General features: G+C 43.2%; 2 protein-coding genes across 6 annotated transcripts; both read left to right on the top strand.

Annotated features, from left to right (window-relative positions):
* The first annotated feature begins 5 nt into the window (after positions 1-5).
* gaa (alpha glucosidase) lies at positions 6-6,149 on the top strand. Of its 2 annotated transcripts, none has more exons than XM_028411764.1 (19): positions 6-787; positions 870-1,021; positions 1,778-1,943; positions 2,068-2,164; positions 2,248-2,367; positions 2,446-2,564; positions 2,663-2,794; positions 2,880-2,990; positions 3,119-3,232; positions 3,364-3,448; positions 3,558-3,675; positions 4,064-4,197; positions 4,322-4,473; positions 4,634-4,782; positions 4,864-5,005; positions 5,094-5,192; positions 5,498-5,662; positions 5,797-5,949; positions 6,034-6,149. In XM_028411764.1, exons 1-19 carry the CDS (start codon positions 272-274, stop codon positions 6,097-6,099), a joined length of 2,790 nt encoding a protein of 929 aa, XP_028267565.1. In that variant the 5' UTR covers positions 6-271; the 3' UTR covers positions 6,100-6,149. The 2 variants fall into 2 exon arrangements, with proteins under 2 accessions (XP_028267565.1, XP_028267566.1); XM_028411765.1 differs by having other exon boundaries at positions 647-787; positions 870-1,016.
* Positions 6,150-7,070: 921 nt separating this feature from the next.
* Positions 7,071-24,059, top strand: tbc1d16 (TBC1 domain family, member 16). Of its 4 annotated transcripts, none has more exons than XM_028412952.1 (13): positions 7,071-7,243; positions 10,025-10,237; positions 10,526-10,688; positions 10,949-11,257; positions 15,023-15,217; positions 15,597-15,744; positions 15,923-16,087; positions 16,539-16,687; positions 18,788-18,922; positions 19,842-20,028; positions 20,279-20,458; positions 21,285-21,431; positions 22,031-24,059. In XM_028412952.1, the coding sequence occupies exons 2-13, from the start codon at positions 10,057-10,059 to the stop codon at positions 22,328-22,330; spliced, it is 2,259 nt and encodes a 752-aa protein (XP_028268753.1). In that variant the 5' UTR covers positions 7,071-7,243; positions 10,025-10,056; the 3' UTR covers positions 22,331-24,059. The 4 variants fall into 4 exon arrangements, with proteins under 4 accessions (XP_028268753.1, XP_028268752.1, XP_028268755.1 ...); XM_028412951.1 differs by lacking the exon at positions 7,071-7,243 and adding an exon at positions 9,762-9,907; XM_028412954.1 differs by lacking the exons at positions 7,071-7,243; positions 10,025-10,237; positions 10,526-10,688; positions 10,949-11,257 and adding an exon at positions 14,590-14,608.
* The last annotated feature ends 942 nt before the right edge of the window (positions 24,060-25,001 follow it).

The raw sequence follows: 25,001 nt of genomic DNA, 5'->3' as shown, positions 1-25,001 counted from the left end.
TTTTAGCATTAGCCTGCAGCTTAATGTACAGACACTGGTTGTTTTTAAGAATATCATATTAGCTTCCTTCTCGGCAGTTATTGTTAGTTCATTGTCGTGTTTAAACATGCTTGTTCTGCTGCCTTGGATCAGAAGTACCTTACGTTTCTTTTTCCACTGTGGGATTAAAGGAGCAGCTTCGACACTGCACTGCTAGCTAGCTGTACCACAGTATGTTTATATTATATGATGGCCTGGGTTGTTTGATCTAAGCTCCATTTCGACTTGAAGGATGGCTCGGTTTTCAAACTTTGCTCTGGCAGTGCTCCTCGCTTTTTCTTTGATAGCGTATTCTTACATAAACCACTTGTCCGACCATGAAGTCAGACTGGTCAGGTCACTTTCTGGTGGGCAAAATGGGCTCACAGCACATGAGCAGCTTGTTTATAATCAAAGAACAGTGGACAATTCAAGTATGAGTGCACAACTACAGGAGTCTGATGTTTCCAGAAGGACTGAATGTATTGTGGCCCCAGAGAGCCGGTTTGACTGCGGCAGGGACAGGGTTCTTAGCCAGAGAGAGTGTGAGGAGAGGGGATGCTGCTACGCCCCTTTGCCTGGCTCTGAAGGACCCCCTTGGTGCTTCTACCCCCCTTTATACCCAGGATACAAAATGGGTCCCCTCACACCCAGCGCTCGTGGCCTGGCTGCCACCCTGACTCGTACCAGCCCCTCTTATCTCCCAAAAGATATCTCTACTCTAAGATTAGAAGTCATAGAGGAGACAGCAGGCTGCCTGCACCTCACTGTGAGTACTGCATTTCTTACACAACCTTAAATATGTGGAATTATGTTCATGTTAACCACTTTTTTATGACATTTATTTGAAGTTAAAGGACCCGTCTTCTCAGCGGTATGAAGTGCGTCTCCCAGGAGGTGTTCCTCAGAGCAAAGATGATATTCAGAATGTCCTCTATACCACTGAATACCAGTCTGAGCCATTTGGCGTCACGGTGCGCCGAAAATCCAACGGAAAGGTGATGTAAGTTGTTCAGTTTTTAAATACGTAATAGTGTCTGCTTGATGCTTTCTTCAGCCCAGGCCCAGCCACTTGGATTGCTATATTAAGTACACTGTAAAAAAACATGTGAAATGTGTGTGAAATCCACAGAAACAGTGCTTCAGTGCTATTGAGAAGCAGCAGGAAAATGTAGTTGCTGCTCCAAGACCTGGAGGACCAGGTGCAGCTCCTGAACCAGCTGTGCTCAGAACTATCTGAGCAGAAGACTCTGAACTTCGAACTAACAACACCACCCTCCAACAGCAACTGAGGGACAGCACAGACAGACTCACAGACGAACAGAGCCAGCTCATCCAGAGGCAGAAGGACTCACTCTGGAAGATCAGCTGAATTACAAAGACTAGAGGCAGAAGACCAGCCAGCAGCTCCTACAAAATAAGGAGGAGGAGTTCAGACTCCTGAAAGAAAAACCGAGTGAACCTCCTTTGTTAGAGAAGGAGAGAGAAAGGGCCTAGAAGAAGCTGCTGAAAGAGAGAAAGTAACAAGAAAACAAAGAGAAAACAAAGATCAGAAAGAGGCGAAGAAAAGAGATGAGAAAGAACGAGAGGAAGCATAAAACCCCAAACTGTACTAAAGTTTCTGTGTGAAAAACTTTACTGCATTATTTATTTACATCAAGACCACAAACGTCTCTTATTGTATCACATGAGCAACTGTGTGAAATGATGTGATTATTTTCTTTATCATGATTTTAATGTAGTGTGTGTGTTTGTTTAGCTTGAACACAACTGTTGCACCCCTGCTGTTCGCTGACCAGTACCTGCAGCTGTCCACCACACTGGCCTCTTCCCTGTTGTCTGGGCTCGGGGAACATTACACCGCTCTCCGCTTAGACCTGAACTGGACATCATTGACTCTCTGGAACAGAGACATGGCACCTCATGTCAGTCTGTACAGCCATGCTTGCTGTTTTCATAGCATATTGCAATAACTCTAAAAAATATGATTGTTCATATACATTTCAATGATAATTAATAGTCATTTAGGGTCAATGTTTGTCTCTACAGGCTGATGCTAACCTCTATGGGTCCCATCCATTCTATATAGTACAGGAGGAGGATGGCCTGGCACATGGAGTTTTCCTCCTCAATAGCAATGCGATTGGTACTGAGCCATCTCTGACATTAGACACAGATAACATCCCAGGATGGTTCTTATTTATAACTTGACTCTCCAAATGTCTGCAGAGGTGATTTTGCAGCCCACACCTGCTCTCACCTGGGTGTCTACTGGTGGAATCCTGGATCTGTACGTTTTCCTGGGCCCTGACCCGCAAAGTGTTATACGACAGTACCTCCAGATCATTGGTATGTCTCTTGGGAGTTGGTGGACAGTTAACCAGGAAACAATTGTCTGTTTCAGTATTGTCATTTATTCTTTCCCAGGTTATCCAATGATGCCTCCATATTGGTCGCTTGGCTTTCACTTGTGTCGCTGGGGCTACACGTCCACTAACACAACCCGCGGCGTCGCACAGCGTATGCACAATGCCAGTCTTCCCCTGGTAAGTGAAGCTCATGGGGCATTGTGCTGCGAACATTGTGGGAATATGTTAAAAATTGTCAGCAATAATGTTTCGAGTGTCATTAAATGTCTTTTGAGGATGTACAGTGGAATGACCTGGATTATGCACATAAACAAAGGGTGTTCACCTTTGACCCCTGGCGATTTGGGGACCTTCCAGAAATGGTGGAGGATTTTCACAAGAGAGGCATGAAGTACATCCTGATTCTGGTGTGACATCCATGACAACAAATATCCAGTAGATGGCAGCAGAAATGTCTTAACTCCTGGCTGAGCGTGGTTGTTTCTGCCCCAGGACCCGGGAATTAGCAGCACCAGCCCTCCTGGAACTTACCCCCCCTTTGATGATGGACTGAAACGAGATGTCTTCATTAAAAATGCATCAGGAGACATCCTGATTGGGAAGGTTAGATCTCTGATCCCTTTGGTCTGGATTAATACATTTAAATATTTTTAAAACCTGTACACAGTTAGTGTATCATTCCTTTGAACCTGGGTGTGGTTGTCATGCATGTTGCCTTTCTGTGTACACAGGTTTGGCCTGGCCCAACGGCATTTCCTGACTTCACAAATCCAGAGACCAGACAATGGTGGGAGGACTGTATCAGAGATTTTCATTCTAGAGTCCTCGTGGATGGCCTGTGGATTGTGAGTACACACACCTGCCTACAGTACAGGCTACTTAGACTTGTGTCAGGAACATACACGGCAAGTTTAGTTTGATTTGCATGTTTGAATCACAATGATAATATTTAGTCTTTCTCCCATGCTCCACCCAGGATATGAATGAACCATCCAGTTTTGTTCAGGGCTCTTCTGAGGGCTGTCCTGACAGTGATCTTGAGAAGCCGCCCTACACACCCAGTAAGTGTGCTGCTGCATTATTATTATTAACATTATCATCACCACACACCAGTACAATGCAGTAAGTTACAGCCCCTGTGTCTCTCTGTAACCTCTGATCCACTAACAGGGGTGGTTGGAGGCCAGCTAAACTCAGGAACTCTTTGTATGTCAGCTCAGCAGAGGATCTCCACTCACTACAACCTGCACAATCTCTATGGACTGACAGAAGCGTATGCAACACACAGGTTGGACCATAAATGAGTTTTTAAAATCTGCAAGAAAAATAGCAGTTTAATGCATGATATTAATTGACAGATAAATCATGAATATTAGAGCTTCAAGTCTTTCCTGATTGACTGTGTGTTTTAGCTAAATTAAGATTAGGATTAGGATTTACCTTATTAATCCCTGTAGGGAAATTAAGTTGTACTAGCAACATATATCCAAGAAAAAACAGGAACAATCTTATATACATGCACACACATGACAGCAGACAAATTAAGTGCACCTGAGTTTATGCTTTGGATTAAGATTTAAGTAAACTAATTAAAAAGACTCTTTTTAACGTGTTTGTCTGAAGTAAGTAGCGTTTGCTGTATAGTTATCCTGTTTAATGTGCATTTCCATCTGCAGAGCTCTTGTAAATGTTCGGAAGAAGAGACCCTTTGTCCTGTCTCGCTCCTCTTACCCTGGCATTGGACGGTTTTCTGGAGTGTGGACAGGAGACGTCAGGAGTGACTGGGAGCAGCTTCGATTCTCCATTCCAGGTGAGGAAATGCAGTGTTTGAAATGCCCAACTTTTAAGATTTTAGTGGTTTCATCTTTTGACTTTTTTTAAATGGTGGCAGCACTTGGCCCGCGGCTGATATTGTGCACCTGTTTCCTCCCCAGCGGTGCTGCAGTTCAGCCTGTTCGGGGTGCCTCTGGTAGGAGCGGATATCTGTGGCTTTGGAGGAAACACCACTGAGGAGCTGTGTGTTAGATGGATGCAGCTCGGGGCCTTTTACCCATTTATGAGAAACCACAATGACAGAAGCAATGCTGTGAGACAAAGACAGACACTTTTATAGTAAACTGTACAAACTCTTTTTAGCCACCGTCATAGGGCTTCGTCCAGTGTGTCTAGAGCAGTTCCTTAGAGCTGTTTCATGCATTATGAATAGAGGTAACTGTATCCCTTCTCATTATCTGTGTGCCCTGTAGCCTCAGGAGCCATATGTATTCGGGCAGAAGGCCCAGGCAGCCATGCGGAATGCATTAACCCTTCGATACTCCCTTCTCCCATTCCTGTACACGCTCTTCCATCATGCCCACACGTCTGCTGACACTGTGGCCAGGCCTCTCTTCATGGAGTATGTCCGCCTCTTCTTCTTTTCATAGACATTGTTGTCTTCTTTTTATGGTTTTCACTGCAGTCAACTCTTCACTCTTAGGTTTCCGTCAGACCCCAACTGTCAGACCATAGACCAACAGTTCCTGTGGGGGAGTTCACTTCTCATCAGTCCAGTTTTAAAGCAAGGGGCTGTAGAGGTGGCTGCATACCTACCCCCAGGCACTTGGTACAGCCTGCAAAATGTGAGTCCCCCAAATGTAGTTTGAGGTGTCCTGTGGTAACACACAACTCTCACCAGTTTCTGTTTTGTTGTGTTTTTCCTCTCTGAAGGGCCAGCCTTTCTACAGTAAGGGTCAGTACTTCCTCCTGCCAGCCCCTCTGGACACTGTCAGCGTTCATGTGAGGGACGGACACATTATCCCCCAGCAGGTGAGAATATCCCTCTGAAATACAAAGCCTTAATTTGCAGGTTGTTAGTGATTGATGAATCATCATTACATGTAGCTAATGCTACAAAACCTCTATTGATTTCTAATCCGCTGTATGATGTTTGTGTAATTGTTCATAGAAATATCAGTTCACACATTGTTTGATAAGCAAAACAGCTGCTTGGAATTTCCTGCTGTGTTACTAAGAACAAGCAAATCACTTTCATACTGAGTGGAAGCTTAAAAGTTGAGAACTTGCTGAAACACTTGCATCATGTTTTCTTTGATCTTCCTTTTGTTGTGAAGGAGCCTGCTTTGACAACCACAGCCTCACGCAGAAACCCTTTCTTCCTGACGGTGGCTCTGACAGCAGGCGGCTGGGCCTGGGGTGACTTGTTCTGGGATGATGGGGACAGCCTTGATACTTTTGAAATGCAAAATCATTGTTACGTTATCTTCACAGCCGGACAGGTGCGGGCAGTGTTTTGCATTTTACTGTGCTGCAAATTAAGTCAAATGACTTACAATGAAACCTTGCTATTCCCTTTTGTCCGGATATATGCAGACAAATTAAGCTTCCTAACTGTTTCTACCTGTTACCTCAGTCTCAGATTATGAGCAACCCTCTCCAGCTGAACGGGGCCCTGGATGGTCTGGTGCTGGGAGGGGTGCGGGTGTTCGGGGTTCCCTCACCACCTCAATATGTGTTAGCAAATGGAGAGAGAGTTGCTGATTTCACATATCGCACTGACATCAAGGTGAGCTTTGTTTTTTTTTCCCTCTACTCATCATGTGTCTGCTCTGCTGCATCAATCTAAGTGCCTGTCTTTCTCTCCCTAAAGGTTCTGACAGTGGCTGAACTTGCTTTACCCATGTCAGAGGCTTTTACTGTCCAGTGGGTGCTCTGACGAGCTGACTGTCTCATGGAGCCTCAGGCACTGTGAGAGCCAGCTGCTTTTTTTATGCAGTGATGTGGATTGGTCAGTTTTGCTGCTATAAAACTATAAGAATGAATCAGTTTGTGTAGTTTTAGAATATTTTTTTGTATATATATATATATACAAAAATGATACTTATTTTTTATACATAAATAAAACAGTGAAAACATATATTCATCAGATGGTTTCATTTGTGTATTTTATGTGATACTCCAAAGATGGTGCATTTTTTTATTGATCACATTAAAGCATCGTTGGCTGGATAAACATGAATACACCCAGCAACTCAAATAATATGTAAATATTTAGATGATTTGCAATTTAGAATGTTTTTTTTCCTTCAAATTAAACACCTAGTTGATCATTTGAGTAAATATACACTAATCTAAGATGTAAATCTGTCCTGTGTGCTGAAGAAACAGTGGTAAAGAGCAGTTTATATTATCAAAGAGAGAACTCATGTATTTCATAAACATGTTTCAATGTGCATGAGGAGATGTTGTGACTCCAGGTCTGGTCCTGATGACGGAAGGACTGCATCCAGGCATTTGTCGGTGACCTTTAAAACGTCACTTATGATGTATAGGGTCAGCTTTTATCATAGGCTGGGTGCGATGACGATTTTGGATCATGTAAAATATACATTTGTTTATATTTTTCTACAACCCACCATTTGACAATTTCCCGTTGGTGTTTTTAACGTTACATTAACGATTCCCTTTTTGTGTGACTGAATTAAAAAGCCTTCCGGAAGCGGCGAAAATTGGGGGGGATTGGTCTGAAGCTGGACAGTCAAGTCACATGTAAATGACGCGGTGAAAACAGGAAGTGCAAACACAAAATAAAACACCTGTCACCCTGAAGAATTACGCGCCATTGCCCTCAAACTTTACTTTGAAAATACGAACCGGAAGTGCTTTTTTCTCTTCATAAACAGCAGCAGTCAGACGCAGAGTGTCACTCTCGGAAAACACAGGAATAAAAACAAGAGCACAGTTACTAAATCTGGGATTAAAGACGCTCAGACAGCGCCGGTACATGCCGCTTGACACGCTGCCGGTCCGGTGACATGTTTGTCCGGTATGGGCTGTAGACTCCTGCGGCAAGACTGAAGGTGAGAGCTCAGCTGCTTGGCCGCGTTTCTCTACACGCTGCTGGTTATTCATTCATTCATTCATACCCCCTGAGCAGGTAACAGTCAGGGAGCACACATGTCACCACTGTGAGCGAATAACGTTGTTGTTGTTGTTGCAGTGGTGTGCTGCTAAAACAACCATTTAAACGCCGTGACATGCAACTAGCAAGCGTGTGCGGCCATAGTGTGGAGAGCTGAACTGAAATATTTATGTTAAAGGTGGAACAGATGGAGTTCTTCCTCGGGCCAGAAGCCCCGCAGTGGATACAAACACGGGCCCGTGTGTCCATCCTGTGCTCCTCCTGTCAGGCGGAGGCTGCCGGTCAGACTGTAATGATAGCTGCTGGAGCCCCGGCATCTTGGCACGCCTCTTCTGTACTCTCACTACTGAGGCTTGTCCCGCCACAGACAGGACAGCAAAAAGGCCACAAACACTCAGCCTTTCAGGGTTTAGCTGCTGTTTCATCCGAATTAGGGCGTCACAAAGCATCTCTTGGCTTGTGTGGAAGTGATTATTGTTTTTATTCTAGCTTGATTAGGATTTTAGACACAAACTAATGTGCATCATCTAGTGATGGGAAGAAGACAGATGGAAATGTTTCCAGGGGACCCCTAAAAGTGAGGGACCTGGCTGAGACATGACTGTCAAACCTGTGACGTTTGTGAAGACTTCTCACTAGAAGTGTTGATTTTTATTTAATGTTTTCTAGTTTATTGTCACATCATGGCTGCGGTATTAGTCCAGTAAGGTTCGTCACTTTATGGAGTCCCCCAGAAACACAAATGCTGTCAGTTGTGCTTCTTACAGCGTTACAAGATTGTGAATATTATCCCATTGATGACCGATTTAAGTGATTTGCTGGTGTCATGTTGTGTCTTCTTACAGTAAAGCATGTTAATACCTTCATTTTCTATTATTATCTTTTGTTATTATACCATGGTTGCAGCTTTTTTTAGCCGTTCACATGTTTGAAGTAATAAGCCACTGAGATATATAGATTTTTCCAGAAAACAAATATGTTGTTGTGTTTTTTAGCCCAATATGTGTCTCTAAACATAACAAAGCCTCATCTGTCCACACTGTCCCACTACGTCATGCGTGAAGTTTCCTCATAACTTACACAGACTGTGGAGAGTCCACAGGATCCTTGTTTTTCAGGCTTCTCTGTGGCTGATCTCCTTTGTGCAGCCCCAGGCATTAGTATACTGCGCAGATAAAAGGGGTCTTCAGTATTAGCTCCTCCATTCAGATGTCAGCGTGACAAGTTAATTATTGTTGCCCAGAGGTGGGAAACTGAAACCCTGGAAGTTTGTAGCTTCTGTAACGGCCACAGTGTAAGGTTTCATATCCTTGTTTCTTTTCACAGAGTAGGTCACAGAGGGACTGGACTAGAGTGAGCTCTAGTCCTAAGTCCTATGATAAAACACTAAAAGGTCAGAGAGGAGAGGCAGAGTATGAGTGAACTGGAGGTGTTGACAGCATAAAGATGGAGTGAGAGGACGCTGTCTTTTTAAAAGGCAGCCCAAATGAGAATCTGATGACCTCGGTTACCCTGTAATCACACAGACTAAAATAACCACTGTGTAGTAGCACAGCAGTGAATTAGATATTGCTCTGTGTCATGCTTAATATCCAAGACAGCCATTATGTGCTTTATATTCAGTTGGTGTGTTTTCCTGTGTATCCTGCAGCCTTTCAAAGTATGGAGATGCTGACTTGAGTCTATTATTTTTGAAGCAGTTTGCATATGTAGTAAAAACAAAATCCCAGGTCCTGGACTGTTAGTCAGTTTGGAGAATGGTGGACAAGCAAACCTGGCAACCTGTTCTCTTATTAGATGTTTCCAGACTAGAAACAAACGTAAAATACAGTGTGACCTTTACACTGTTTCAGTCATTTGTTCAATTAAACTGTTGCAGCCTCTCCACTTTTTAAAAGTCACATGATGTCTTAGAGTACGTCTCCTCTCTGGGGTCATGCCTGTGTTTCGTGCCAGCAGACTTCCTGTCTACGGCCTGGCATCAGGAAGTGGGGTGCCTGTATAATCAAGCAGAGGTAAACATGCCCTCTAAGGGGGGGGGGGGGGGGGGGGGGGGCATTCTTTAGTTGGAGAGGGGAGTGCGTGTCAGAGTGTTCAGCCAACAAGAAAACAAGGCTATACGGTACACAGGAGTGGTTCCAAAGACGAGGAGTGACTGTGCAGATGTGTGACTTCAGTTGTCTTTCAGCCTTCAAGCTTTTCACAGTAGAAACTTTTAGTTTGTTTCATCACACCAAGCTTTTGTTTTGTTTTTTTTTTAGTCAACTTCACCAGCTCAGTGCTGATGTTGATGACATCTGCTGGCTTCTGATAAGTGCTTGGAATTTCACACAGATACAGTGAAGTGTGTTTGCTCAGCTCTGTGTGTGTGTGTGCCTGTGCACACACCAGTATGTTTGTATATTGTTTGTTAAAGGTGGAGCTCTCTCATTTACACACTGGTACTGTATGTTCAGAGGCAGCGAAGGTGTGAGTAGGTGCAGGTGCACAGTAAAGGAAATGTGGCACAGAGAAGTGCTGAACAAGTACAGGAGGGAGCAGGAGCGCTGCAGTAAGGACACTGCAGAGAGCACCGACACACATGTGACCGAGGAGGTGAAGTGTGAGTGAGGACCTCAGCAGCCATGTTGTGTCACACTCTTCTTGAAATATTTACCTGACTGTCATGTCATGTCATGTCGTGTTTCTGTTTTTCCAACTCTGCGTTCTCACTATTCAGAGGATGGGCCCAGTGTCCCGGTGCCTGAGGAGATGTCTCTGGGTCGGCTCCTACGGCGTGCCTCATCCAAGGCCTCCGACCTCCTGACCTTTAACCCCGGGGCGGGGGGCTCATCGCTGCGTTCAGGCCTAGATGGCGAGATCATCTTCTCCAAAAATAATGTTTGTGTGCACCCTGCGGAGCCCCTGCCTGGCCTGGCTGAGCACCACCCAGGTTAGACTGCAGTGTGGAAGAAGTGTCCTGCTCTCAGCATCACCATGCTTTTATAGTGCTCTCACTCTCACTTTTTTAAGAGCTACATTGCTGATTGACCTTCTTTTACTTTTTCCCGTGTGGTTACAAACCTCTATGTCATCATCTTTTTTTATGTTCTCTCACAATATGTGTTTAGCTTAAGTTATAGCCACCTGCTTACACATACAAAAGCTGTGCAACTTCCCTCCCTTAACCAATATGATTACTCCTTATATGGCTATTGGTTGTTGTTGTTGCCCCCTGCAGGCTACCTGTGTGTGCACTTGGAGAAGGATGAAAGCCTCGGCACCACTCTGATTCTGACCTGGGTTCCAAACTCCCGCATCCAGAGGCAGGATGAAGAGGCACTGCGATACATCACTCCGGAGAGCTCACCAGTGCGCAGGAACACCCGGCGCAGAGGCAGACGGTGAGGAAAACACAATGCTTTTACATTACATTGTCTTTTACATTAAAATCAGAATTTTGACTTTTGAATTTTTTTCCAAATTCAAATAAAAAACTCAATTTCTTCTATTTGTAATGAACCTTATTGTCTTATTTTGTTCAAGTGGTCTGTTGTCCACATTTCCAAAATAACATGCGGTTATGATAGCACCACCATGCACAGAGATAAAAAAACACAATCATTGTGTCAGTTGCTGTTTTAAAACCAACATCCACCTCCAGACCCCACTCCCGTCCCCCGGCAGCCCAGGAGGAAGAGGAGGACGAAGAGAGGCAAATTACCAGCAGTACCTCCACAGACAGCCACAGCCTGGTGGCAGAGGCTGGAGGGGATCCCTCCGCGCACCAACAGCAGCTGCCCTCAGCCGGGGAGGAGGGCGACGAAGGCTCCTGTGAGCTGTCAGATGAAGTGAGTCGGGACAGCACCATGGGATCAGACTCAGACACCTTCTCGTCCCCCTTCTGCTTGTCCCCTGTCAGCGAGGCGCTCTGTGAAAGCAGCTGCTCGGTCTTTCTGGACAATGAAAGCAGGTTAGTGAGAGGACTGAAACACGCTTAAACAACGATCTATATATTAGAGAAACATTACAGCACCGACATTTACATCTAATATAACTTTTGTATGTTTGTATATTTACTTAGCACACACCAGAGAGACTTCCTAAACTCCTAGAATCTTTTTACAGATTGATTAGGTGTGGCATGCACAAACAGTACACCCAGCACAAACAGATTTAAGATCAGATACCATGATTTAGAAAAAGAAACCAGATCCTATATTACTAATAAAGCTAAAACATTATTTTAACCTGCTGTGCTGTTTTGTTCTGTCATTTCATTTACTGTAGATATGTGTAATATCTATAGTATTTTAGTTTTTTATTTGAATTCACATGATTCATTGCACCTGCTTTCAAAGATCAGAAGAGCATTCCTGCACTTTGTGGTGTGGCAACTAAAGATTTAGTTTTGTTGCTATTGCGACAGGGCTTCCTCATAAAAGGCGTGAAGCTCTGTGGGCCTGTACTTCAAGTATCCTGTTTTATTGATTTATCTCATTTAGCCTCCATTCTGACCATCAAGGAAATGGTTCTCTCACATTTCTACATTACTGATCCGAGATCCAGCTGCAAGAAAAACCCCATAATTGTATTATGTCGTTAACATAATTTGTGGGTCATATTCTAGACAGAGAATTACATTTTTTTTCCTATGTGTTTCTTCATTTCCTCTAAGTGACCAGAAGGTGGAGCCAAAGAAAAAAGAATTGCTGGTTTATGTGTTGGTTTACAGTCTGAGGCCACATGGTGGCTCACTGCACTACAACTGGGGGTCCCTAAGGAGGGAAAGCAGGTAGATGACTTCAGCAGGAGGCATGACATGCTATCAGACTTCAAAGTGCTTTCACTTAATTAAAGCAGCACTCAGTCTGAATGTTTTGAAATGACTCAAATGGGTCAAGATCAGCCTCAAATATCCTACAAACCCAAAACAACTTCAGCCTGTAGCCATCTGGACAGTGATTGTGTTGCTTTTCGTTTGGTTTCATGGTTTCCTCATTGGCTGTTTCCTCCTGCAGATATTTGGCCTGACTTGTTGCTCAGAATGTGAGAGCCTGAGAGCATTTTTTACCATTTTTCAGCTCCCAGCTTGTTGTAAGTTTAGTCAGTGTGTGACTTGGCAGCACTCATTGCTTCACAGCTTCTAACCTTTTACTCTGCGCCTCTCTTCCTCCACTACTCCGCTCACTGTTAGCCTCTTTCTTCAGCTCTTTGCCACTTATAATCTATCCTTCCTTTGCCTGTTTTCTGCTTCTTTTCTTTTGCGTTCTCTCGTCGTGTCCCCTCCATCTTTTCCTCTTGTTCATTCTCTCAATATTGTATCTTTTTGGTGGTGCCCACCTCTCAGATATCTTGCCCACTTTTCCCTTCCCCTTCCTAAAGTCTGTGTGAAGCCCTTTGATTCCCAGTGCTCCCAGGGTTGTTGTGCTGGGCTGAATGTCAGCTCTCCGGATTAGAGGACTGAAGAGAGCGGAGCAGCAGCCAAAACCCTGGAACCCACTCAATCTCTCTTTCTCTCTCTCTTGCTTTAATTGACACTGTTAAGGGGCCAGGAACTGGAAACATGTCACTTGGAATCATTCAAAGAGAAAGAACCGCATATGGGAGAGTGAGAGTGGATGAAAAGGGGGCAGAAAGAGGAGAGTGGTGGGAGAGAACTCCGCAGCAATCTCTGTCAAGCTCCTTAACAAGTTCCTTTTAAGTTTAACAGTAGTTTATGGAGCTGTCAATGTGTGCTGCCTTCTTGAGGCTTTTCTTGCAGAATTTTAACATGTGATTATATGTTAGAACAGTGGTTTTCAGAGTAGTTGGATTTCTGCAACCACTTATCGCTAGTTGCATATATTTGGTCTGCCTGTTGTGATCACTTTTTCCTGTTACATCTAAATAGCTGTTAGAGTCCTTTATAAAAGCAACAGAAATCAGTTGTGTTCAGCTTTCCTGGAACAGTGTAGATATCAAAGGATTGTGTCCCCTGAAACATTGCTTGTTTTATTATTTAACACAGTTCTGATTAAAGTAGATTAAATGTGGTGGTGATTTGAGGGGGGCGGCATATGTGGAAAATCCTGGTATGTAGAGAGTGTTGGAAAAATACATCTGGCTTGTTTATAATAAATAATGTCAGGTGTTTTTCTCCAAACTCTGAACTGTACTGACCAGTGTGTGCCTGCAGCGCACACTGCCCCCTTGTTCAGAGCTCCCTGTTCCCTTCCAGGGATTAGCTAGAAGACTTGGGTGTCCCTGGAGGCCTGTAACACTTGGTCTTGGTTCTCAGGGTGACCAGGCAGCACTTCCCCCCCCCCATGGGTATAAGCTCATGTATGAGGAGAGATGTGTTATGAACGGCCTCAGGGCAGTTTGATCTCACCCTGGCCTGGTGGGACATGCTGGTTACAGCAGGCTGACTCCATCAAAACATCTTGTTTATATAGTGTGTCCTAAGCACAGAATACAACAAGGCTGTATTTGCTGTACCAAATGAGAGCCAGACTATTGACACTGGCAGATGACGTTATTTGCTTGTTGAGTTTTCACTAAAATATCAAAAAATCAAAGGCTCTCACTCTTTTCTCCTTTTTTTTGCAGCAAAGAATGAATAAAATGTGAGCTTGTAAACACCTTCAGCTTGACATTCACTGGGGTTATGAAAAAGCAAACACAGTAGTCTGCTTAAAAGAGCCTCTCCATATTTCAGATTGCTTAAGTCCTTCAGCAGAGCTCTCTGTGCCTCTCTCCCAGTCTTGCAGTCTTCCACAGTCTGGTTTGTGGCATGATACATGAGACAAAGAGCAGTAAATCACCAGATAGCGTACAGCAACTGTGCAGCTTGGATTGATCAGCCTTGTTATTTTCCCATCTGCTAACAGGGAAATGATTAGGCAGACATGATTGATTCGGGGTGTAAAAGATTAAACCTGGCCTGCCCCCCTCATCGTCACCAATGTGCCACTTTTAAATCATTTTCTGAGTGGAATAAAAACAAGTATCACTTTACAAAAGGACACACACATATACACACATATTCATTCAGTAAATTCTGTTTTTTTATGTGTTCAATACATAATAAATCTGTTTCATATGTAAGTACTAAGCAGATAACTTCATTTAGACGTCTACATCTCAAATGTCAGCGGGTTTAACGCATTTCTGTTTCTCAGCGTTAGCACATCCAGAGACGTGTCTCAGAGTGCATTATGGTCATTAGCTATGGTCCATTCACTTGTGCGTGCGTGTGAGAGAGAGAGGAGAGAGAGAGAGAGAGAGAGAGAGAGAGAGAGACATTGGAAACCAGTGAGTGATTCTCGCAACTGAAGAACTGGTGTGTGTTTGTGTCAGCCACATACATAGTTTGGTCTGCTTTGTCACATGTGTGGTTGTGTGTGTGTGTGTGTGTCCTTGTGTGTCGTCTCCTGCAGTAGAGGAACCCTCGGCCTCAGCTCAGGTTTCAGTGTCGGGAACAACATGCTTGCCACAGGGGAATGACTAGGGAAATTGGACGGCAGACAGTTTGATTTGTGTGTGTACGATTTTCCGTGTGTGTCTGTGTGTGTCCGTCCTCATGCATTCCTCCTATTCTCAGCCTCTTGGTGGAACCATATTGAGACACAAAAAACAGGGCCTAACTGAGTTAGAGATTTGTCAACAAAATCATTAGCGGCTGTGTCATAAAGTCTGTGCAGGAAAATTAGACTGCCAAAATTTTAATTTACTTTAATTTAATATAATTTTCCAGAGAGCTATGCGAGGAGTCCATGAACCACTCAGCCAGCTCCGCCTCCAGCCTGGACAGCCACGCCCCCTCTGACAGCAGCGGGCATTTGCAGGGCACTCGGTGGGAGGAGCAGCAGAAGGTGCTGGTTCTGGAGCAGTTGTGTGGAGTTTTCAGGGTGGACCTGGGTCACATGAGGTCACTGAGACTCTTCTTCAGGTCAGTGGAAAGACCAAGAGGTCACAGGAAGATCATGAGGGGTCACTTTACCGTGCTACTGTGTAATTTTTCATGCTGTGCTGTAGGCTGTGAAAGAGGATAAAGTACAGCTGTAATAAATGTATTTCCAACTTTAAATACAAATTTCTGTATTCAGGCAGAATTGTGCGAGAAGTAAGAAATCTACCAAAAAGTCTGAATTTTGACTCGGTGTTTTATTCTCAGAATTCTATGAAAAAATGAGAAAAAAAGTTTTAAATTGTGACGTGAATCTGAGGAGAATTAAAAAAAATAATACAGGCCCTAATCCTATTCTGTCGTTGACTCTATGAAGGTTGTGCTTTAATCATTTATTGGATAACTCATTGTGTTGTTGCAGTGATGAGGCGTGCACTAGTGGCCAGCTGGTGATAGCCAGCAGAGAGAGCCAATATAAGATCCTCCACTTCCATCACGCTGGCCTGGACAAGCTGGCAGAGGTCTTCCAACAGTGGAAGTGCTGCAGGGAAACTCAGCTTAAAGACCAGGTCAGGTTACAATCCGAAATCCAGCTTGGCATCTAGTTTTATTGGAAAGGAAGGAATTTTTCAGCCTTGCCTTCCCAGATTTTTTGTTTTTTTTTTTAATTCAAATGTTGGTTCTCTGCCAACATTTTTAGCTCAGCTGTATTTTTTTATCTGTTTGGCCTCGTTCTCTCGCCGTCAGGTGTCAGATGAGAAGTCTTGCATGCAGTTTTCCATTCAGAGGCCCACCCTGCCATCAGCTGAGGCCCACCCGGAGGAGAGGCTTTATCGGAGGCTGGATGTCACCACCTGGCTACGTCACCTCAATCACAGTGGACAGGTGGAGGAGGAATATAAGCTACGCAAGGTAGGTCAGTGTGTGTGCGGACATGTGCTATGACTTTAAAGTCTGGAGGGATCTGTTAAAAAATAAGTATACATGGGGTTAGGCCATTTTTATCCACACCGCCTCACCCTTTCTTGATTGTTTTCCTCTGAAACGCACACCCAGAAAGTCATTTCGAAAGTCCACCTCACAGCATCTGACTTTCAGATTTAATCAGCACCCCCGGCTGTAAATAATACAAAGGGTTAGTGTTGGCCACTGTCCCCCTGAGTCATTTGAGGTCTCTGGAATTGACTCAGTGTAAGGTTTACCGGAATGACTCAATGGCAGTTAGACACTTCCTCAGTAAGTGCATAGACACAAGAACAATAATGCACTGTTTTTGCCTGACCTGCTTAGTTTCACAGTGCATCATTTGAACATTTAAGATTTGCTCCCTCAGTGCTTACCGTACTTGTTTACTTCTCGCCAGGCCATCTTTTTCGGTGGAATCGACCCATCCATCCGTGGCGAGGTGTGGCCCTTCTTGCTGCACTACTACAGCTACGACTCCACCTCCCAGGAGAGGGAGGCCTGGAGACTGCAAAAGCGCACACAGTATCATGACATCGAGCAGAGGAGGTGGGCATGAAAAATAAACTTGTGTTTGAACTCTCTTCAACTCTTCTTTGAAGCCAATCCTGTTTATTTAAAAATATTAATTTAGACACTTGACTGTGAAGTGCCGGTTTGAACCGCCATGTGGCTGCAGTGTCGACTGTCAAATGCTCAGTCAGTCAAACATTAAACCATATGTGAATCTGTTGTGGCTTCTCATCGCAGGCGCTAAGTAATCAATAGGCACAATCAGGGAAGTGTTAAAGGGAAGTGCCTGGGTGTGTCTCCAGAGAAAACAACATGTCAACGTTTATCAGATCATATGCTCTTGTCAGAAGGAAAAAAAAAATCTGTAGTATGTGCACAGCATGTGCACGTCTCACACACACACATGCAGACAGTCTTTATTTGTCTCCACCCTACCATCAAAAGGTTAAGTGTGTACATATTTTCACACATTCTGCTGCTCTGTCTATAATGAATATGATAATTGGACAGGTTTCAACTTTATGGCCTATTAACATTTCGAGTACGTCAGAAGGTCTCATTGAAGTCAGGTAATTAGAGACTTGTTCCGACTCTGATACGAATACCTTTAAAGACCCTTCACTAGAGCAGCGCCGGGGCCACTAGTTGGTCATTAGGAGCTAGGATACATAACCTACTGTCCTCTCCTCAGCTGCCAAGTGAAACCGCAAGTGTAGTATTGAAGATAATAAGCTGAATGATGCAAAACGTACTCACTCACAGAAATCATACAAACTCCTGTGCAGTTTCTGAATTCCTTCATCACAGTGTTTCCTTTTAATGCATGAAGCATCTCTGAAAAAAGGTTTGTGTGGAAGAGGATTGGTGCCACTGAAAGAGTTTAATGTCTTTTGACTTCAATTAAAAATTAAATTTTTTTTGTTTTTTTGTTTTTAACAAAACTCCTATTTTTCTTTATTATATTTGTCATGTTACATTTTGCATTATTTTATAAAAGACATATTCTCTGACTGGTTACAATAAAAAACAAAAATCCCCCCATTTGTTTATTTTTGGGTCTTACAAAATTCAAAAGAACTTACCTTATGGAAGAGGATTAGGGCCACTGAAAAAAAAATTACAAAAATGTTCAGGGCTTTATAAAAAGCCCCTGAACATTTTTGATGACTTCTTTCGTAAAGAACTGAAAGTGTCTGTAATACAGGAAATATTACAAATTTTCCCAAAATTCACAGTGATGTCTTAAAATGTTTGATTTTGTTTTGCCAATCATTCAAAAACATTTTTCTAAAAAAATGCCTACAGCAAGCAATTTATTACAATATATCACCTAATGATCAAAAATCTTAGATTAAAATACAGTTTTAATAATTTTATTAACTGTCAGCTTTTGTTGATTTCAGATCACTTCATGCTAAAACCCACCACGCCCTGTTTTCTATGCTGTGTTCTCTGTGTATTGTTTAATTAGAGGAAAAAGAAGTCAACACGATCCTCTTTAGTTGCTCCTATATTTGTGGTCCTATTAAATTCTAACTATTAGTGTGTAGCCGTACAAACTCTTAAAATATAAAGTGAGGAAAACATGTTCCAAGGATCCTCCAGAGAAAGATGAATCTGCAGCTGGGGAGGCCCAGTGACATAAACATACCGCACTAAAACTAAACAGTTGCATGGCGTTGCATCAGGTGTGCTCTCATTATTCCTGGTGGGGCCACATGGAAAACAAACAGTGTTAATTAAATCCCCTCTGCTTGTTAGGACTTGAGTACATTAGTGCCACACACAGAGTACAATGCTAATGTAGTCCCTAACATCTAGAGGGTGGGATTGGGGGGGGGGTTTATGGTTGTGGTATTATCCTCAGTGGAGCTCTTGATGGTAAAACTCCCCCTCAGTCCACTGCATACCCACCCCCACATTGTTTTTGTTCATTTGCAGCTAACTATTAGTGTTTTACTCCAGAGTAACATTTGTGGCATTTTGTAATACTTTAGTTTTTTATCATAATAACCAGACGTTTCCTCAGAGGATGTGAACTTTCTCAAACTTGCATTGTCTTTAAGAGCCCTTTAACTCGTTTTGTCCCTTCGCCTCATAATTTGTATTTCTGTGTGACATGTGTGTGTTGTTCAGGTTGTCCATGAGCCCAGAGGAGCACAGTGAGTTCTGGAGGAAGGTCCAGTTCACCGTGGATAAAGATGTGGTGAGAACAGATCGCAGCAACCACTTCTTCAGAGGAGAGAATAACCCCAACGTGGAGATCATGAGGTGAGACCAGCTTCGTTTTCATATCCTTGCTTTCTTTGTCTACTGTCAATTTCTATCTGCTTCTGTCAATCCATCCTTATCTTCCCTGCTCCTCAGCTCATGTTCAGGCATACCTGTTCATTTCATATTCTGAACCCTGGGGGAGCCACAAATGAGTTTCATGCTTTATTGACTCTGACTAAGCCGTCTGAGCACTCCTGATGCATACTCAGAGCTAATGGCTTTCTAAACGAGGAGCAGGAGGATTTAAATAGCATATTAGTTTAGTGGCTCTCATCGAGGCTCCTGGTATTTGTCTTGGTATTATGTCTAATATTGTGTCTGAGGTGAGGTGAAACCATCCTAGAACGTGTCCAGATGTAAAGCACTTATCTCACATTTCCACATTTACCTCCCATCTATTCCTGATCTGCTCCAGATATGTTTGCCTCGGCCCTTCAGTCTTAGATGTAATGTGAGATAAAGATGCTGGCATCCCTTAAATTGCAGTCTGCTTCTCAAAATATTCATCCTCCTGCACTGGAACAATAAAATGTCCTCAGGGTTTTCTGTGTGTTTATACCACACTCACTAATGTATGAGGACTGCCAGAGAAGTTTTTATTCAAAATAGTAACCAGATTTAAAAGAGAGAAAAAAAAAAGAAAAAAAGGGGAAAATCATTAATTAGCTCTTTGGTTACCAGAGGAGTTGCCATAGCAACCACTACAGCAGGGATTGTCATGTGTTTCTGGGCCTTACTCGCAATGCTGTAACACATGTTTGGCTCATTCAGAGTGTTTGGGTGGGACCGTGCTGTTTTTCTTAAGAAGGAATTTAAATGTTCATGCTTACGTATTGCCCATTTACTGCATGTGTACTATTTTCTTCTAAGATGTTACGATAGTACGTAAAATGTCTACGGTTGTTCTTGCCTCCAGGCGAATTCTGCTCAACTATGCAGTGTTTAATCCTGACATGGGCTACTGCCAGGGCATGTCTGACCTGGTGGCCCCCCTACTCACAGAGATCCAGGATGAAAGCGACACCTTCTGGTGCTTTGTCGGCCTCATGGAGAACACCATCTTCATCAGCTCCCCCCGGGATGAAGACATGGAGAGGCAGCTGGTAGGATGTGTGTGTGTGTGTCTTTAAGTTGTGTTTGTTCAGATATTTTTTTTATGATTTTTGCCATTCATGGTAAAAATCTAGGATAATGTGCATCATCCCCATATCTAAGAAATACTCTCATTTTGATGCACATACACATACAAACATCATCATCAGGCTCGTTTGATTGGAGCCCATGGAGCTCCAGTGTAAAATGGCTGTAGCTGTGTTCCTGAGATGCTGTCTGCCTACTTTCACCTACCAACAGATGTACCTGCGGGAGCTGCTGCGGCTCATGTTGCCACGCTTCCACCAGCACCTGACCAGGCTGGGGGAGGACGGCCTCCAGTTGCTCTTCTGCCATCGCTGGATCCTGCTCTGCTTCAAACGAGAGTTCCCCGACACAGAGGCCCTGCGCATGTGGGAGGCCTGCTGGGCACACTACCAGGTCGGGGCAAAGTCCAACCAGCTCCCTGTCATGTACAAGTGTGGAAGAAAGACTTTACGTATTCTGTTCAAGGGGGCTTAATCAAACTTGTAAAAGATTTTTCATGATGCTGTGAATCGTTAATGTCTGCGACATTAAAGCCCTTGTTATTCCTCTAAAGCCTGTCAGCTCAGACTACCATAATCCTGTAGAAGCCTGTAAAACATGTTCTTCATCTCAAAGTGGTTTAATTCATTTTCTGTTAAAGCAAATGTATACTATAAATCATCAAGACTGTATATAAATTAATTAATTAGGAAGGGATTAGACTGTTTGGCTTACAGCATTTAACCACAGCATATCTTTTCACACTATGAGGGTTCAGTAAACTTGTAACTACGCTGTGTTCTCCGAGCCTAACACTTCCTTCCAGTCAGATATCAGCGTCTCCTACCATCTGTTTACACTCTCTGCTAGATGTTGTGATGTTCAGCTGCAGGTGGTGATAGAAGAGATATGAGAGAGGTTTAGACAGTTGACTGCCACATACCAGATGGGATAAAACACAAGAATTTCAGATTGATATCAGATTTTTCTATGAACATGTACCGTTCTGTAATATTGGGTCACGATGGATCGTTCTCACCAGTCTAAAGTACAGATGCAATTTTTTGTGAACCTAAATATTGACAAAATGTCTGATTTTATTACCATAAAAGGTTAAAATACATCATCATACAAATGAGCTGTGAAGTATTTAGTCGTTAACATAAATATATAAAAGTTAAAACAGAATAGAAAGTCTCAATTGTCCAAAATTTTTTCTCATCTCTCTTTCTCTCTCTAGACTGACTATTTCCACCTGTTCCTGTGCGTGGCCATCATTGTTCTCTATGGGGAGGATGTGACCGAACAACAGCTTGCCACTGACCAAATGTTGCTTCACTTCAGCAATCTCTCCATGCACATGAATGGAGAACTGGTGCTACGCAAGGTATCACTCCAAACACTCTTCCCTGGCCATGTTTCATGCACAATAAGGGGGCGGATATTAATCTTATAATGTTTGAATAATCACTGTTTTATGATCGTAAAAATTCTTCAGCAGCATTCAGCTGCATTGCTACGCATGTGCTGCCACAAAGCAGCTCACACACAGTAAATTGCCCACAGAGGCCTTGAGGTAGTAAATGGGATGCTGCCATGCCACGCAGTGGATTTATGATCTGCATCCCTGCTATTGTGTGTGTCCTGCTTCCTCATGTTTATGGATGCTGTGTTCATACTGCTGCAACCACAGGCAGCGAGTTCACGTTAACATGCAGCTCATGTAACTCCTTTTGTTGTTGCCTGAGATTTTGCATCTGATGTTCTGAGAGAACAGGCGCGCCAGCTCATTTGCTTTGGGTTATGCCATGCAATGTTGACCTTGACAGTCCTTTGTTATCTTTTATCCAGGAGTCAAGGTGATTGATTCAATGTTTTTATCTGCTGTGTGTGTTTGATATCTATGGCTTTATGCAGGACTGCTGTCTTCTTCTTCTTCTTCTTTTTTTGTTGGTTCACCTCGCCGCTGTCATCTTGCTCTTCCAGGCCCGCAGCCTCCTCTACCAGTTCCGTCTCTTACCCAGGATCCCCTGCAGCCTACACGACCTCTGTAAACTGTGTGGCCCGGGGATGTGGGACAGCCGCTACATCCCCACTGTGGAATGTTCAGGCGAACACCCAGACTCACAGAGCTGCCCCTATGGAGGCAACTCCACGCCCCAGCCCTGTTCCCTCTCCCCATCCTCCACACCCTCTCCTTCTCCAAATCCCACTCCCACGCCTCCACCGGAGGGCAAGAGAGGCTCCAAAACCCGGGACATTTTCACCTTCCGGAAACAGTCCTGAGGTGGAGGTTGTGGCGAGGTTTTGCTTGTCTCGCCTCATGTTAGTACAGCAAATGTTTGGACACATCTGCTGGATTCCTGAACTGTTTGCTGGCCTCTGACCCCCACTCCCCACTGCTTCTACTTTCACTATCTTAATGGGAGATTTGTCACTTGATTCTTCCACGTGGTGCATTGTGGAACACTGCCTTACAAGAAAATAGTTTTTCAAATATCACATGAATCTGCGAGGAAGATATGCTTTGCTGTTGGACAGACCAGAGGTCAAGAGGCAGAGCAGAACGGACAATCACCAGCCACTGTGTTGTTGGTCTGAAACCACTTCAGGTTCTCGTCTGCTGCTGGCTTGGCCTGGCATTCTTCCACAAGCTTTGCGGTCAGGGGGGGGGGGTCACATCAGGGTCTGAAACAACTGGGCTGATATTCTTGCAGACTCTGACCTAGGGTCAAACGAAACTGGAGATTCATTCACATGACTTTGAACTTGAACTTTTGAAAAATGTTCCTGTGTTCTCACAATGGAATATTTGTGTGGATGAATATCAAATAATGTGTGCACATCTCAAGACTGAGCAGGACATTTTTAACATCAAATCTAACATAAATATAGAAGGAATTTACTGGTACTTTGTAAGTTTTATTTTCATCTTTCAACACATGAATGTTTGCTTTTATATCAGCAGCTACAAATATTTAGCAATATTATATCCTTGCATGAGCATTTTTGTTTACATATAGAAGGCACAGCATATTTGTTGATGGAAAATAAGAGGTAAGAATGTGTTGACACGTCAAACACTCACGTCACCATAGGGCTCCTCATATTTCTTCATCTCGCAGTGGTCGGGAACAACAAGGAGGTAATGTCTTTGTTAAAGGATGGATACGACCAAAGGCCGCACAGATAGATCATATGTTTTTAACCACCTTAAAAAGAATGACACTAAAACTAAGAATCAGTCCACATGAATGTATTTTGGCTGCTCACTGGGACAGTATGAAACTCTTTGCATGTGTGTGTGAGTGTGTAAAAGTGACCTCTAAACATCTGGTGAGTCATAGCAAGCCCCTTAAGCAACCTCCTCAATTATAGCAGCCAGAGAACCAGAGAGTCTGGTTGTGTTTAGGCTTTAAAAAGGGATATGTAGCCTCAAATGTAAAGATGAACTCCTAAATTCTCCCCCGAGAGCTTTTGAGGAACACTCACTGGGGGTGAAAACATCTTTATATTGCTGCTGAAATGTAGCATTAGAACCTTCAATCAGCTTTCCTCCCACCCTCCCTTCCTCTCCCTCTCTCTCCCTCTCTCTCTCTCTCTCATGTGGGGTCTCTCTTTGCAAATGACATTCATAACTGCTCTTCCTCATTAACTATCATGTACAGCAGTTTGCTGGAAATGCCTGCAGAGCTTCACAGACAGGAAGGCAGCGTTGAAATGAGATAAGTCAGAAATACACCATGGGAAGTGTGTGTGTGTGTGTGAGAGAGAGAGAGAGAGAGAGAGATCTCATGAATTTTATTAACATCAAAATCACATTGTTTACACAGACACTGCAAGTCACGAGCTTGATTATTGACTGCTCCTGTTTGTAGGAGTTGTTGTCACGAATGTACGATGTTGCTGTTAAGCTCTGCTGTTTGTTATGTGGATGTTTTCCTGTACACATCACAGAAAAAAGAGCCTATTCTTATTATTGATATTAATAAAAATACTGACAGTAATAATTCATGATGTTTCTCTGGAAAACATTTTTATGTTACTGCAATCTACCAGACATACAGTTTATAAATATCATTCTCAGCTGAACAAACCTTTTTGTAGTTGAAAAAATATACAATTAAATCATCTGTGCTGTTATAAATACAAACAATGACGTGAGCATGCAGAAATTGTGATACAGTATATAACATACAAATAATGAAATGAATAAGCCCAAAGCTTTTTAATTTATAGTCATTGTATATCTTTATCTTTATTGAGCCTCGCCTGAAGCCTCTCTTTTTAGAGAAAACCTCTGCCATGGTCAAACCTGACCAGGTCAGATTAGACTGTACAAACCCTCAGAGTGTAGACAGGGATCAAGAAAACTCAAGTAAAGTAGAGGAATGAATAAGACAACAACAATGTTCAACATCTACTGTATTATTTTTCATTTCCTGAACCAAGGGGGAACTTCCTGAAGTTGTTTACATGGTTTCCAGTGTCACTTTGATTAACTGAGGCAACACAGGAATAAAAAAAAAAAATACTTTTATTGCACAAAGATAATTAACCCTCCTTGGACAGAAGTTACCACACAGATGTAACAGATGCAATATTTGCCTATGCAAACATAAAGGTTAATTATTTGTGGGATGTTGCATCTTCATTCATACAGAATGTTCTCCTGGACACCTAATCCAACATTCTGTGAAATGTTTTGTAGTACCATCCTCTCACTCTGCAAAGATAAAAACAAATGAGGTGTGAATTCTTCCTCACAGGGGATTTCCATTCCACTTCTCTGACAAACAATGTTGAGGCCTCCCATGAGAAAAAAAAACTGTAGAGACAGGCGGTGTGTTTTCTAGAGTTTAACCCTAAACGATCTGGTAAAGTCTTATCAGCCTGCTGCTGCTGTTTGTTGTGGCTGTTTGTCAGCATGAATGATAACTCAGGCATTTGACAGCGA

Source organism: Parambassis ranga, chromosome 8 (genome assembly GCF_900634625.1).
Source record: "Parambassis ranga chromosome 8, fParRan2.1, whole genome shotgun sequence".
In the NCBI taxonomy this organism is placed as follows: Eukaryota; Metazoa; Chordata; class Actinopteri; family Ambassidae; genus Parambassis; species Parambassis ranga.
Note: the sequence above shows the minus strand (reverse complement) of the source record. Positions and strands in the feature narration are given on the sequence as shown.

What these genes read in the sequence shown, in the direction of transcription:
- gaa (XM_028411764.1), top strand. Translation starts at nt 272, where the DNA reads ATGGCTCGGTTTTCAAACTTTGCTCTGGCAGTGCTCCTCGCTTTTTCT. An exon ending in ACAGTACCTCCAGATCATTG is followed by an intron (nt 2,368 to 2,445) that starts GTATGTCTCTTG and finishes ATTCTTTCCCAG; the next exon opens with GTTATCCAATGATGCCTCCA. An exon ending in CATATCGCACTGACATCAAG is followed by an intron (nt 5,950 to 6,033) that starts GTGAGCTTTGTT and finishes CTCTCCCTAAAG; the next exon opens with GTTCTGACAGTGGCTGAACT.
- tbc1d16 (XM_028412952.1), top strand. Translation starts at nt 10,057, where the DNA reads ATGTCTCTGGGTCGGCTCCTACGGCGTGCCTCATCCAAGGCCTCCGAC. An exon ending in CATGACATCGAGCAGAGGAG is followed by an intron (nt 16,688 to 18,787) that starts GTGGGCATGAAA and finishes TGTGTTGTTCAG; the next exon opens with GTTGTCCATGAGCCCAGAGG. An exon ending in CCTGCTGGGCACACTACCAG is followed by an intron (nt 20,459 to 21,284) that starts GTCGGGGCAAAG and finishes TTCTCTCTCTAG; the next exon opens with ACTGACTATTTCCACCTGTT.